Consider the following 15977-nt stretch of genomic DNA (forward strand, 5'->3'; position numbering starts at 1 on the left):
AAATGAATTGAAATAGTTTATTGTAAACGTGACAAGTTTGTAATATTTCAGATGAAATATAATTACAATCGCCACCAGATATTATAAGAATATTAATTAATTAATTAATAATATAAGAAATTGTACAAGATTATTCATAGCTACTGAATATGTGCTTGCACGAAAAATGAATTGAAATAATTTATTGTAAGCGTGTCAACTTTGTAATATTTCAGATAAAATATAATTACAACTGACATTAGATATTATAGAAATATTAATTAATTAATTAATGATATAAGAAATTGTATAAGATTATTCGTAGCTACTGGATATGTGCTTGCGGGAAAAATGAATTGAAATAATTTAATGTAAACATGACTAGTTTGAAATATGTTATATAAAATATAATCCAAATGCCATCAAATATTATAAAAGTGTTTTACTCACCGAGCACAAATCCTCGTCCTCCTGAATCACCGCGATTACCCACAACCACCCCTAACCACCCCCAACGACCACCGCCAACCACCTCGAGTTATACCTCGAATGCTAATAAATATTTTCAGCATTAGAACAAATCAAAAATACCGTGTAAGGTTTAATATAATTTTTTTATCGACATATTTGACCAAAAAGATTATGAGAAGATTGTAAAGTTATAGAAATCTTATTAGCGCACTGACAGCTACTGACTTTGGGCTTGCGCGAAAAACGAATTGAAATAATTTATTGTAAACGTGAACCAGGAACCACGGAGCGCTCATCCTGGAAGTCGAGAAATTTTATTAGCGGACTGACAGCTACTGAATTTCGGCTTGCGCGAAAAACGAATTGAAATAATTTATTGTAAACATGAACCAGGAACCACGGAGCGCTTATCCTGGAAGTCGAGAAATTTTATTAGCGGACTGACAGCTACTGAATTTCGGCTTGCGCGAAAAACGAATTGAAATAATTTATTGTAAACGTGAACCAGGAACCACGGAGCGCTTATCCTGGAAGTCGAGAAATTTTATTAGCGGACTGACAGCTACTGAATTTCGGCTTGCGCGAAAAACGAATTGAAATAATTTATTGTAAACATGAACCAGGAACCACGGAGCGCTTATCCTGGAAGTCGAGAAATTTTATTAGCGGACTGACAGCTACTGAATTTCGGCTTGCGCGAAAAACGAATTGAAATAATTTATTGTAAACGTGAACCAGGAACCACGGAGCGCTAATCCTGGAAGTCGAGAAATTTTATTAGCGGACTGACAGCTACTGAATTTCGGCTTGCGCGAAAAACGAATTGAAATAATTTATTGTAAACGTGAACCAGGAACCACGGAGCGCTCATCCTGGAAGTCGAGAAATTTTATTAGCGGACTGACAGCTACTGAATTTCGGCTTGCGCGAAAAACGAATTGAAATAATTTATTGTAAACGTGAACCAGGAACCACGGAGCGCTCATCCTGGAAGTCGAGAAATTTTATTAGCGGACTGACAGCTACTGAATTTCGGCTTGCGCGAAAAACGAATTGAAATAATTTATTGTAAACGTGAACCAGGAACCACGGAGCGCTTATCCTGGAAGTCGAGAAATTTTATTAGCGGGCTGACAGCTACTGAATTTCGGCTTGCGCGAAAAACGAATTGAAATAATTTATTGTAAACGTGAACCAGGAACCACGGAGCGCTCATCCTGGAAGTCGAGAAATTTTATTAGCGGACTGACAGCTACTGAATTTCGGCTTGCGCGAAAAACGAATTGAAATAATTTATTGTAAACGTGAACCAGGAACCACGGAGCGCTTATCCTGGAAGTCGAGAAATTTTATTAGCGGACTGACAGCTACTGAATTTCGGCTTGCGCGAAAAACGAATTGAAATAATTTATTGTAAACGTGAACCAGGAACCACGGAGCGCTTATCCTGGAAGTCGAGAAATTTTATTAGCGGACTGACAGCTACTGAATTTCGGCTTGCGCGAAAAACGAATTGAAATAATTTATTGTAAACATGAACCAGGAACCACGGAGCGCTTATCCTGGAAGTCGAGAAATTTTATTAGCGGACTGACAGCTACTGAATTTCGGCTTGCGCGAAAAACGAATTGAAATAATTTATTGTAAACGTGAACCAGGAACCACGGAGCGCTCATCCTGGAAGTCGAGAAATTTTATTAGCGGACTGACAGCTACTGAATTTCGGCTTGCGCGAAAAACGAATTGAAATAATTTATTGTAAACGTGAACCAGGAACCACGGAGCGCTCATCCTGGAAGTCGAGAAATTTTATCAGCGGACTGACAGCTACTGAATTTCGGCTTGCGCGAAAAACGAATTGAAATAATTTATTGTAAACATGAACCAGGAACCACGGAGCGCTTATCCTGGAAGTCGAGTTTCACCGCGTAGCGGACTCGAAGCGTGGGATCCGGGAGGTTGAGAACCCGGTACTCGAAATACGTAGCGGACCCGAAGCGCGGGATCCGAGAGGTTGAGAACCCGGTACTCGAAATTTGCGGAGCGCGACTCTCAACCGTCCGCTCTACTGCGCGGTTGTTACCAGACTGAGGAACTCGGCTAGCCGATTCTAGATTGGTGACGTCACTTTCCGAACATCCGAAAATTCAAACTTTGGTTTCGAACTGTAATACTAGGTATGATGATGTAAGATGTATGATGTATGATGTATGATGTATGATGTATGATGATATGATATGATGTATAATGAGTTTAGTTTTCACATTTCATACAAGAAATACGCACTTTATCTCTCCTGCCGATTCCAGACTCAAGCGGCCAGGCCCTTCGATGGTCAGCCGTTGACTGAAGATATATCCTTCAGTTAACGGGTCAGCTGATAACGCTGCCGTTCTGCGACAGTTGGATGATGAAAAATTTCGCTCGTATCTTTCAAATGTGTGTTAAAATACACTCGAAGTGTTAAGAAGCTTCGTTCTTTCTTTCCCTATCACCTTTCTAGGTCTTTAAATCACTACGCAGTGTTAAATACTGTCTCATATACGAAGCATCCATTTCATCTCGTTCAAAATTAGCGCATCCGTGATGTATTACAGTTACTCTGAATTTTTTTCCATCCGAATACTTTTCGAAAAATAAATTCTGCTCCTCCACCCAACGCAGATACTTCACTTGCGACCAGCTAAAACAGCGTTTCGATTCTATGCCTATGAAAATTCAAGATCGAAAGAGTAAATGAAAAGTTGTTGGAATAATTATGAATACTAATGTTGTGGAATACATCGAGTGCGCTTCGAATAGAATCCCATTTCGAAATGAATAATTCTTCTCTTTTCATATCATAGCTAATCCAGTAATATAGGTAAATAGGATGGTTGGAGGTGGTCGGCGCTGGCGGAAGGTGATATGGGGTGGTCGAAAGTGGCCATTGATGGTCGTAGGTGGCAGGGGGAGGTAGGAGGTGTTCGAAAATGGTAGGACATTTCATAAGTTAAAGTCGACGATGATCCGGTGCATCAATTTCATCGTTACAGATTTTCGTTTCCCATGAGGCATAGAGTATTCAACAACGATAATGCAGTCCTTAAAATTCATCATTCATCTCCGTCTGGAAAGCTAATTCGCAAGGCGTGGTATTCTAGATATGTCAAAACTAAGCTAGCTGCACGTGTTTGCATTATTAGAAAAAAACTCGTACTCTACATACACTGTTTCTAATCTTTTGCTACATTTGGTTTAATCCCCATGCTTCCACAGCACGAATAGTCGGAAATGTTTCTGATTATCCATAATAAAATAAGAGAAGTAACAAAGCTTAAATTTATTGTTAAAGCTCCAATGAATACATCAAACTGCGGTCGAATTCATTTATTATTTGCACATGACCTCTGTACATTTGATAAATTATTTCTAAATACATTGAAACATATGTATTTATAATGAAATATCATGCAATGGGCTGTGTAAACTATAAACTATAATTTCTATCAAATAGCTGCTTTTATGTCAACAGGGCTTTGAGACTCAGTTAAGTTGGATCTAGATTTTTGCCATCGTATGTAGGACATTGGGTTACAAGAACAAATGCGAATTACGAAGAACTCCGTATTAGAGATAAGGATATTTTAGTTCAAGTATACCTATACACAGAAATCCGTATGTGAATATACTAAAACCTCTGTGTATACCTCTCTGTATATGTATATGTATATACGCATGCATAAGTATACATATACGCTTGTCCTGGAAGTCGGATTTCACCAGGTAGCGTACCTGCTCCGCAGAAACTACGGAGCACTTATCCTGGAAGTCGAGTTTCACCAGGTAGCGGACCTGGAGCATAGAAACTATGGAGGGCTTGTCCTGAAACTCGAGTTGCACCAGGAAGCGGACTCGGAGCGCAGGACCCAGGAGGTAGGGAACCCGGTACTCGAAATCTGCGGAGCGCGATTTTCACACGTCCGCTCTACTGCGCGGTTGTTTCCACACTGAGGAATTCGGCTAGCTAATTTTAGCTCGATGACGTCAAGAGAAAAAAAATTTTGAGTGACGTCACTTTCTGAACATCCTAGCATCCAAACTTTTGTTTCGAACTTCAATACCATGTACGAAGTATGATGTATGATGTACGATGATATGATATGATGTAGAATGATTTTAGTTTTCACATTTCAAACAAGAAATACGCACTTCATCTTTCGTGCCGATTCCAGACTCATGCGGCTAGGCCTTTCGATGGTCAGCCGTTGACTAAAGATATATTCTTCAGTTAACGGGGGTGCTAATAACGCTGTCGTTCCGCGACAGTTGAATGATAAAAATTGTTGCTCGTACCTCTCAAATGTGTGTTAAAATACACTCAAAGTTTTAAAAAGCTTCGTTCTATCTCTCCCTATAAAAAAAAAAGTCTTTGACAATCACCTTTTTAGGTTTTTAAATCAGGACACTGCGTTAAATACTGTCTCATATACGGAGCATCTCGATCAAAATTAGCGCATCCGTGATCTATTACAGTTACTCTGAATTTTTTTCTGCACGAACATTTTTCGAGAAACAATTCTGCTGATCTACCTTACATAGATATTTCACTTGCGACTAGCTAAAACAGCGTTTCAATTCTATGCCTAGAAAATTCAAGATCGAGAGAGCAAATGATAAGTTGTTGGAGTAATTATGAATATCACTGTTATGGGATACATCGAGCGCGTGTCGAATAGAATAATTCTTTTATTTTAATATTATAAACGTATTATTGTAGATAATCTAGTTTGTCTCGTGGAAAATTATAAAATTTATAGTATGCATCACGTATGAATCGTAAATGGATCATATACCTATATTAATATCGTACATGGACCGCATATACATATGTATTTTTTGGTCTCTGCATGATTAATACATCTGATCTATTGTTATTTATGATCCATGTATACATTCCTCTCTCAGGTACCTATACTTTAATTAAATCACTGTTTTGCTACGAATTTTGGAAGAAATTTATTCTCATTATTAATTTCTTGTATCGCCGGCTTGGGTTTACCATTGGGAAGACTGTGTTACTCGGAAGGTGAATGCAGCCAGCATCATGTCGAAATCGGTAACTCTGATGTTCTGCAATAAGTTCTCAACTCTACCGTTGGACCATCTCAGGGGACGCAAGCGCACAACGATTTTCGTTTTTCACACCAAAGCCCATCAGGGCAACAGTCTATATTCTTCAGTCAACACCCGACGAAAACTGGTCACAAAAATTTAACCAGGGATATCCGTCTTTATATTTTTCAGTCAACGGATCAGCGTGTACAAAATGTGTACGGATGAATTTTCGAAAAGCATAAGCATCAAATTCCAACCGTTCTTTAAAGAATCAACTTTCCAACTCAATAACAAATGCTACCTCAACCTTTCCGAGTCACTACCTCAATTATTTAAGATTCTAACCTCGAAAATTCGTACAAAGTATACCGCCAACAGAAATAGTTTGACAATTGAAACTCGGGATCATGGAGACTTACTCTAGTCTCCATGCTCGGGATGGCCAGCCTGAATGAAGAGCCGTCAAGACTCGCGCATGCGCAGTTGATTTTCAACTTTCAAGAGATTTTCTCGGTATACTCACCTGGTTGCGTCGACTTCAGTGGCGTTGACTGAAGATATCGTCCACGGATATTTAATGAGAAATGGCTGCGCGTGGGCCGCGCAGCATTCGAGTTACGTGCGCATGCGCGAACGGGAGGACAACAGTGCAGTGACGTACCGCGTGTCATTTCAGATGCAGGCTCGACTCTGGTCTGTATGTAATTTTGTAAACAAAATGCAGTAAAATATCAGTGGTATATCTTGATGAACAATTTTTACCGTTGTCAACTGCGAGTATCAACATGTGGAAGTGTCACAAATGTGGAAAACCTGTCTACTTCGGTAAATATACACATAAAAAATGCAAACGCGAATATTCACCAGTTTTTTTTATTTTTTTTTTTATTTCTTACACTCTGTCACTTGAGTGACAAACTCCAGAGTTTCGTTTCCTCACTCTTTCCACATCTATAAGTCATAGAGTATGAAGAAAAGAAATATAAAAAACCTGATTTCACACATTTTCCTGGTAGTTTGTAAATATTCTTCTGATGCACAGCAGGGTCTCATTTACAATTCAAGGTAGTAAGTGGCAGGTCATTGCACTTTGTTTTAGGTTATGTCTATTCCATATAGTGATGAGGATTGTTTTTTTCCCTAGTTTTTTCTTCTCTTTTCTTTTCATATTGTATGATCTTCCAGCCGAGCGGAAACAATCTTTGGGTTACGACTGGCATCCAGAATGTTTACGGTGCGAAGAATGTGGCAAACGATTAAATCCTGGACAGCATGCTGAGGTGACAATAAGTTTTTCATGCTGGAATATTTGCAGTTGAACAAAAAAATATCCTCATTACGTTCCCGTTCTTTCTGCATTTCAGCATAAAGGAGTTCCTTACTGTCATGTACCCTGTTACGGGGCTCTCTTTGGGCCCCAGTTATTCGGACACGGCACAAGAGTGGAATCTCATACAAGCTTTGGGAAGAAAGAATCTCGATCAACGTTGCCCAGGTAAGATATACTCTGTTAAGCGATTCTAGATTAGAGTCTCAAATTATAAAATTATTCCATTTTTATTTGAATAAAAAACTTTGTTGAGATGGACTTAATTAAGAGCAGAAAGCTTTAGAATTCACGAAGAAACTCCAAGTGTTTTGAGATGAAAACTTTTTTCATGTGTTAAAAGGGAATTTGATATGAAACAAGTCAGTAAAGAACATAAGTGTATGATAAAAAATCTTCAGAATGACAGTATTAATCATTTTGAAGTTAGTAACATTATGATAACAATTTGGCCTGCTTAGGAAAACCATTATTTCGCAAATTTTAAATTGTCTGTAATTCACTGTACTACTGAGCAAGATATGCTGGTGTTTTGAAAATTTAACTCCTTTAAACTTATTGCAAAATTGCAAAACAGATCATTTTTTTTCTATGTTTTATTCCAATAATAACATTATTAATTTCAATTTCATTGATATTATGAGTTGTGTGTCTGCTCATGGAATATTTGGGTAAAACAATTGAAACAAAGTATTTAGATGTTCGCAGATGTATAATTTGAGTAAACTTACCATTAATTCACACTGTGTGATTGACTCGAAGAATTTTTATCTTATGCCAATTGTATGATAAATTTCACATCATAGAATACGTTTTCCTGTAACGGCTTAACGCAATTGTGAAAGATACAGTTTAGAAAAAACGAAAAAAAAATTCAGTCTGTGAATAAAAATAATTCTATAGTAGTATTCCTCTGAAAGCGACTAGAGATTATAAATGATGTAGATTCTACTTGTTTCTTGAGAAATTAAAGTTTCATGGACTTTTTACTCATACCATTACTTGTCCTTTTTGTTTTGTAGATTGTCATGTGATAAGCTGAGTTCTGTATGTTTTTTTTCTGAATGTGGGAAACCGCAATCCACATTAATGAATAAATTGTATTATGATTTTTCCTTGTATCTAAATAGTTCATTTTCACATTTAGGTCTCATTTAGAATCAAAGTTGAAGTTGTTCAATCAGTATTATGAGGGTAAAAGTGGTGGGATCAGAAGTCGTGAGGTTTGTGAAAATTCTTTGAATACACATTTTTTTTTCCCTACCTTCGTAAGTATGCCAAAACAGATGATTGATTCTTTTTCAACTCAGGTAAATGGCAGATTAATACTGGAAGGTGCACTAAGAATTCATTGGGGAGTTCGAGGCGTTATCCACCTTAAAGAAGATGATGATCAGCGCACAGTTGTCACTGCAAGAAATCGAAATTCTTGTAGACAGAGTGTTTCAGAGGTCTGAAAAATGTATAAAAATAATCCAGAATAATCAAAACTAAATCAAAAATTAATGTTTGAGTTCTTTTTCAGGATGGAGGAGATGACGACCAAGTAGATGCCACGTCAAAGGATAACTCCCCACCTGAGACTGAAACTGAAAGTGAACCAAACTCAGTTCCAGTATCTCCCGATCACCCGAAAAGTCTTACACTTCCGATGAAACTCGACGTCAAAAATATGGAGTGGGATGAATTAGATGAACTTCTTCAGGTATTAAATATCTCGTAATTATAAGCGTGAATTAGAGATAAATCTTGACCGTAAAAAGAATGCTTTTGACCCATGAAATGTGTAATATACGTGATACAAAAATGTGTTTACCGACTAAACGCATGTACTCACTCGATTTTCAGGTGGAGAGGAAGGTAGAGGAGGGCAACAAGCTGTATCAAACTATGCCAGTTGGCTTGCCATCAATTAGCTCTCAGCCCGGTGCAGATTCGTCTGAGGTGAAAGTTCACTCTACCGTTGAAGGACATGTAGAAAATGTTGAATCGAGTAATCTGTCTCAACAAGCTGTGAAACATATCGTCGACAATGACAGCAGTATAACCAGCACACCGACGCATAGTATGGATAGTTCATCTAGTACAGACACGCCAAACTATCAAGGAACACCGAACAGAAATGGGACCCTTCGTCGTGTCGAGTACTTTGATAGTTTAGAGAAGAATATGGGTGCCAGTAACAGAACTTTGAGCAATGATGATAGCTGGATCGAAAAGGGTTTGAATCGTTCGATGTCCGGTCCTGATTGCTTGCAGAGACATCGCACGGACAGTGACACTGATTCAGTGAATTCTCTTCATTTTCGCGACGACGATAACATGACAATGTCGACCGACAGTGGGTTGGAAGTGAGTATCTTTCAAAAGGCTTACTCCTACTTGCGAGCAATTTAATTGATAGGAATATAGATGGAGATGAGATACGATCGACCGGTCAACAGAGCCAATGAATTCTTGAGTATTTTTCAGCTGGACGGAGTTGTTTTGCGGCGTAAGCCGGGATCGACTGCCATAAGACGTCGACCAGGTGGAAGACGTCAGTCACGTAGTCGGTTAAGGAGGCGATGTTCAATCAATGGTCACTTCTACAATCGAGAAACGAGTTTTTTTACGCCACCGCATGGATCACAAATGTCTGTTTGGGTGACAAGTCTGGTTAGCACTCAAGAGGTTATAAATTTGATGCTCGACAAGTACAAAGTGGACGCTAAACCGGGCAATTTTGCACTATTCGTCGTTCGTGACAACGGCGGTAAGGGATAAAAAATACCTGTTCACGAATTATTACACATTTGGCAAACCCATATCGTGAAATACAAAATTTCAGAACAGCGAAGATTGAGGGACGACGAATATCCGCTGGAAACGAGGGTGGTACTGGGACCCCATGAGACCGTTGCTCGGCTCTTTCTTGTCGATCGTTTCTCAACTCCGGAAATCAGTTCCGACGTTGCGCAGTTTTTGAATCTCTCCGCCGCTGAGTGTTCAGGCATTTTACAACGGTATCATTATGAAGAGGACCGCCAAATAGCTCTCCTGAAAGAAAAGTGAGCATATTTGCGTTGCCCCGAAAATCAAACTCTTTTCGTCTAATATTTAAATCAAGGATGAGTACCGAGTACAATGTCGTTGTATTTAAAAATTCAGAAATCAGAAACAGTTCATATTGTTCACTTGGTTATCTTTTTCAGATACAAAGAAATGAGACGGAGAATAATGCAACGAATGGACGAGCTAAAAGTTCGACTGTAATGGGATCTGAAACATGATAAGTATTGTAATGATCAAATAACTCAATTGAAGAGATATTTATATAAATAGTTTGTAGGTTTTTTAATTTCATCAAGGATTATACCTTGGGCATAAGCCATGTTGGTTACCTTGTGCTCATGTTTCGACAATTATTCAATCTTTTTAATACATACCCACTAATATTATTATTAATATTATTGTTACTATTGCCAGTTTCGTCGACTTGTAAATTTCGAAAACGTTCCATGCAATTGGATACTTTATATATCTAAACTATTGAACAGTATTTAGTTCATAGATAATATTGTCTGTTTTAATTTTTTACTCGTATTCTCTATTTGTCCGTTATATGAGATTTGCATCACTATATACCAGTGAACCGATCAATAGCTGATACACTTTACGCTTCCGCTGTTAGGTTGGTGCGTAGATTTTTAAACTAATTTTAATGGATTTTCTCAATTCCACCCCTGTAGCGGACTTATTTAATAATAATTTTTGTTTATTTGATTTTTTACACGCTACTCATGAAAATGATCGTAGAAAATCAATTGAACATTAGGTAGCTCTATTGAATTAAGAATATGTATATTAAGATAAGAAAATGACAAAAAAAAAAACATGAAACAAAAAATGACAGCTGTTATATGAAGTTGCCAAGAGCCGAATGTCGTATTTAATTTTCATTTTAAGATTCGAACAATTCCTGTTAAAATTTGATAACAGTCTTTTAAGGCGCAGACAATTACTCTAAATTTTATATACAGAGTTTGTTTATATGCATGTGGGAAAACATTTACAAAATTCTAGAGAATTCCTTATCTAACCGAATCTTAATAATTTGAATTGGAACCTGATGCGTTTGTTCTAAATTAGCTGTGATCGATTGTGGATAATTATACTTACATTATTCGAAACCCTGTAGACTGTACGTAATCTCAATTATATGAACATTCTGGACATGGTGTGAATGAATGCCTTTCGTCATTTGGTGCTTTTCCTGCCTACATTCTTCGGCTTGCAACCGAGAAATGGTTGAAATTAAACCGACATTAAGACTTTCTTGCAAATACAGTGTTACAATAATGAGTTGCCTGACGATTGTTTGACTACAGTCTTAAATCTTGTGCAACGAGACATATTACTCGCGAAGCTGCTTGCTTAAAAACTTTGCCAGAAGACATTCTGATTGCTCGTTATCTATAAATCTTGTAGCATGTAGCGATGACTCATTGTGGCACTTCAAAATGTTGCGACAATGCAGTTTCTTCCCTAGATATTCGTTTTATGTCCTCACGATATGCAAACATATATTTTGAGCAAAAATTGCGAGAATTTACACAACATATAGTTATACGTATGATACCTAATTTTTATAAGAATTTTTCTGTATAGACCAACTTCTTCTGAAATTTTCTCAAATTGTGATCTAGAGTATGGGTGTGCGTGCATTTGATTGTGATTGTGATTGTGTAGCTTTGATTTAAATTTGAGTAAAAATATTTCCTTGATCTAACTAGCCTAATTTTGTACAATGATATCTATACCAATTCTTTCCTCCTAATTTTCGGCTAACATTAATTATTGGCAAGTAGTATTAAATTTCTTTACATTTCATGACAAAATAGTTAAATAGTGTATATTTAACACGGTACCATGACTTTCTTTTAACGAATTACGTTTCAGTACTATATATAGACAAACGTAATTGGCATTAATAAAAATATCAATAAATTGTAATATAATTATATCACGGACAATATTGTACGTCTATATAAGTTGAAAAGAAGTGTAATAAAGTAATCATTTGCCACTCATCTATGACGTTTCAATGTGAGACCCAAAATTTTTTCAGTTGTTATTCAACAATCACATTATCGCAACCGTCGGTATACAGTAGAAGAAAAAATCGACGATCTCCTGAACCGGTTTCACATTTTCGTACTACAGCATAGTTTTAAACGATAACGTAAGGATGCTCAAATACCTTTGAATATCTGCAGTCAATACTGTGCCCAGACCGATGGTTTCTTCAGTATTGTGCAAGCCGCCAGCAGTTCATTTTGTTGCACAAATTTACTACACAAAAAGCGAATTTTATCGTTTAAAAATGTACAGTTCGGATTGAGAGTAATTAGGACGATACGAGAACTTGCGTAGTTGGACAGAATGTATTTATTTATTTATTTATTTATGTATTTATTCATTTATCGTAGGAGATGAGTAGGTAGAGTAAAAGTAGATCAATGCAATGTTATGAGTGAGATAGTAATCACCATATACAATCAGTTGCTAGGAACGAATATACCCACAACACCAAGGAGCAAACTGCGTTTGCTCGCAAACACGACACTGACTCACATGTTTAAAACGTTACGAGATGATAATAGTAAACAATCAATTATCCTTAGATATTACTTAATACGTGGTTTATGCTTAGGTATCCGCAGACTTCATTGTATACTCGAACCATTACATTATTATAGTATTACACGTGTAGTATAAATCTCACGAAAATTCCCTCCTCAGCCTTGCACGGTACATAGAACGCAGTCTAAACTCTTATCACATCACAGTCCTGCACTATAATTTAACGTGCAATATACGCTTCAACTACCAAGGCAGTTATTTCAATGCTGTATAATCTGCATTACTAGACGAATAAATTTACATACGATATATAGATGTAAGAGATAATAACGACACACTTAGTAATTATAATGTATATATATATGTATATATATATGTGTGTGTGTGTGTGCGTGCGCGTACGATCACGATTCGAATTACTATCAAAAATTGTATCGGCTACTTATCGATTGAATTAAATGAAAATGATATTACAATTTATACTATCGATTAAAGCGTCGCGGCGTTCGTTTGTTGGGTTTTTTTTTCTTTTTTTTTCTTTTTTTTTTTTTTACCTTTTAAATATCTTTTTAAAACGTGTAGAAAAATAGTTTATTATCAAAATTAAACATACGGTATATGATGTATAATATTATTGTATAATTGTAATTGAACTTCAATTCGAAATTAAGAAATTAGCCTTGATTTTTTTTTTTTTTTTTTGCTGTTATTTCGCTTCTTCGTTTTTCTTGATTTTATTCTGTTTCTTTTTTTTTATACTCTTTAGTTTGTGTAAATTTATCACCAATCGGAGATTAATCATAATTGTATCGTAACAATACCTTTGAGCGTGAGAGAGGAATATTCATATTATAAGACGTTGCGTTTGGTGAAGCGCAAAAAACTAAAAAAAAAAAAAATTAAAAAAAAAAAAAAACAATATAATACTCGCTCTTACGTAATTCATAATACAACAAATACACAATCAGATTTCACTAATATATTGACGTTGAATAACTGTATAACTATAACAACAATTGAGGAATTCTCAAATACAGCATTGAATATGTGTACCGTGACAGCATCGCGATGATCGCATGCATTTCCTTGTGCGATACATGCCTTTACATACACGGGTACAATTAATTTTCACGGGGGTAACATATCGTATTTCTAATATACAGTGTTACATTTAACGAGTTTACGGAAAAATCACACGCCTTTTATACGCCTATAAATAACCATATACATAATTGTACACACCATATAATATGTAGGGTGAATTTTGGGCAAGAGATCTTGCCTGCGGTTATCAAATCAACATCTCAATGTATTTCAATCGGTAATTACTATCGGAAGTCATGTTAATTCGCTGAAGATATTTTTACGCTCTATCAATTTTATAACACAATGCAAGCCAAGGCAATAGAAATATTTGCCGAGTTTCGTCTGTACGAGCATAAAAATTTTGAAAACAAAAATCGTAGGTAATGTCGTTTAAAACCAATAATTACGGCTCCAGACGTTTCGGTTTCTTTCGTCTTATTCAAATTGATGCAACCCACGATACCAACGATTAAACGATCGTAAAAGTCTTTCACCTTCGTTTCGTTGAATTGTCTTTCCCGATTATTCTTCAATTTCCTTCTACAATTTCTATTAACACGCTGCGAATCCAGCTATCACAATAAGCCGAGTTATTAACTGCAGCCTCTGCCTACAATGCAAATTCTGCGGCACATCGCTCGTATAATTTAATATAACAAAGTTGTAAGTATGCATCCTCGCCTGTATCACATTATGCCTAATATAATGAAAAATACACAATTATAAAGAATTCGTCGATGACGTAATTTTCGTTATTTCTTTTCAAAAATCCATCGTATCAAAGGAAAATCCACAAATTATTCCACTGAGGATGATAATGATAATCGACGTTAATTTCACACATTGCGTGGAAAAATAATCGAAACACACTGTTTCAATCCGTGGGGGCATTATTGAGTTAATCGTTGTGCCGTATTATCCAAGTATATTATAAATATCGTTAGTTATATATACGACTATTTATGGCTCAATGCACAATATTTTAATGCAGCGACGATAATTTGGTAATTTGAGTTATAACAAGATCGTTTATTAACTGTCCAATTTGAATTATACCGCACGTCAGTGCCAATGACCAACTGCTTAAGATACGTACCATCCGTACATGTATGTCTATATACATTCATAATATAGATTGTAGATGTTCGTTCGATTTACACTGTATATATGTACGTAATACTCGAATTACCAATAATCTCATGTATACAACACTGAATAGCAGCAACTAAATAGCATTGTTCGTTTTAAAATTCGATGTGTGTTTGTTATCAACAATTAACAATTAAATTTGAATTAGAAAAATAACATATTATTATATATATCGTAGACAACAATCGGTTATGTATAATTGTATATTATTGTAAGTAATGTATAATGTATATGACTTACTGGTGCGATAATTCGTTTAATATTATATCATATTTACTCTCGTTAAGATTGGATTTTTTTTTTTTTTTTATTTTTATTTTTATTTTTATTTTTTCATTTTTCGTTTTTTCAATTATTTCTCATTTTTGATAGCGCTAATTACAGATTAACGTATTGCCGTAAAATGCTGCGTTGAAACATACCGTTTGAAACAAATTGCAGGCGCAATCTTTTTTAAACAAGCTCGAATAATTCTTCATTAAATCATCGTTTCCATGTTTTTGTGGTAAATGTGCTTTTTTCTTTCACCTTTCAAATTCTTTGATAGCAATCTTTCCTCTGAAAGTGATGCTAAATTTTTCACACTTCTCTGTGTAATTTTTGGGTATTTTTTATTTATTTATTCATTTATTTTTTTTCTCATTTCGTATTTCTGCGCTCACTTTGATAGATTTTGAATCGTACGCGACTCAAGCATCACGGATTGTAATATCAAAGGTACAGAAACGGATTCGGTGTGATAATATCGCGTGATTGTTACATTACATGGAAATAAATCATTCATTTTACGCAGCATATTACCGCACAGAGTAACTTGGAGCAATAGTTGAGTGTATGTACTATTTAATGTACGGATTCGTGTGTCGGTATGTATATAATATTGTGGACAGATCTGAGATAGCATTGTTGTTCAATTTCAATTAGGTGAAATTATTCCCCTCACCGCGTTACAGTTAATTAATTAACAGCTAACATGTATAATCTATTGCAAAATCTATAACGTCTAAGGTTGTACAATAGACATTGATAATAATATAATATAATGTTATATAATATAATATAATTTATATATATATATATATATACATATATATATATATATATATATATATATATATATGTATAATAATATTTATGTTACAGTTACATTGCTCATTGTCAATTATTCAATTATCACATTTAGTACACGTTGAAAAATATTTCTAACATCCATATTCAGATATATGTATACATAATATAATAT

At 35.7% G+C, this 15977-nt stretch overlaps 1 protein-coding gene across 2 annotated transcripts; it reads left to right on the top strand.

The window, feature by feature from the left end:
• The first annotated feature begins 6158 nt into the window (after nt 1–6158).
• Nucleotides 6159–11946, top strand: LOC124304033 (ras association domain-containing protein 4). Of its 2 annotated transcripts, none has more exons than XM_046761970.1 (10): nt 6159–6372; nt 6733–6827; nt 6912–7042; nt 8022–8097; nt 8185–8325; nt 8400–8579; nt 8723–9226; nt 9347–9629; nt 9705–9924; nt 10069–11946. In XM_046761970.1, exons 1-10 carry the CDS (start codon nt 6333–6335, stop codon nt 10127–10129), a joined length of 1731 nt encoding a protein of 576 aa, XP_046617926.1. In that variant the 5' UTR covers nt 6159–6332; the 3' UTR covers nt 10130–11946. The 2 variants fall into 2 exon arrangements, with proteins under 2 accessions (XP_046617926.1, XP_046617927.1); XM_046761971.1 differs by lacking the exon at nt 6159–6372 and adding an exon at nt 6460–6612.
• Nucleotides 11947–15977: the final 4031 nt, after the last annotated feature.

This window comes from Neodiprion virginianus, chromosome 4 (genome assembly GCF_021901495.1).
Source record: "Neodiprion virginianus isolate iyNeoVirg1 chromosome 4, iyNeoVirg1.1, whole genome shotgun sequence".
NCBI classification, from domain to species: Eukaryota; Metazoa; Arthropoda; class Insecta; order Hymenoptera; family Diprionidae; genus Neodiprion; species Neodiprion virginianus.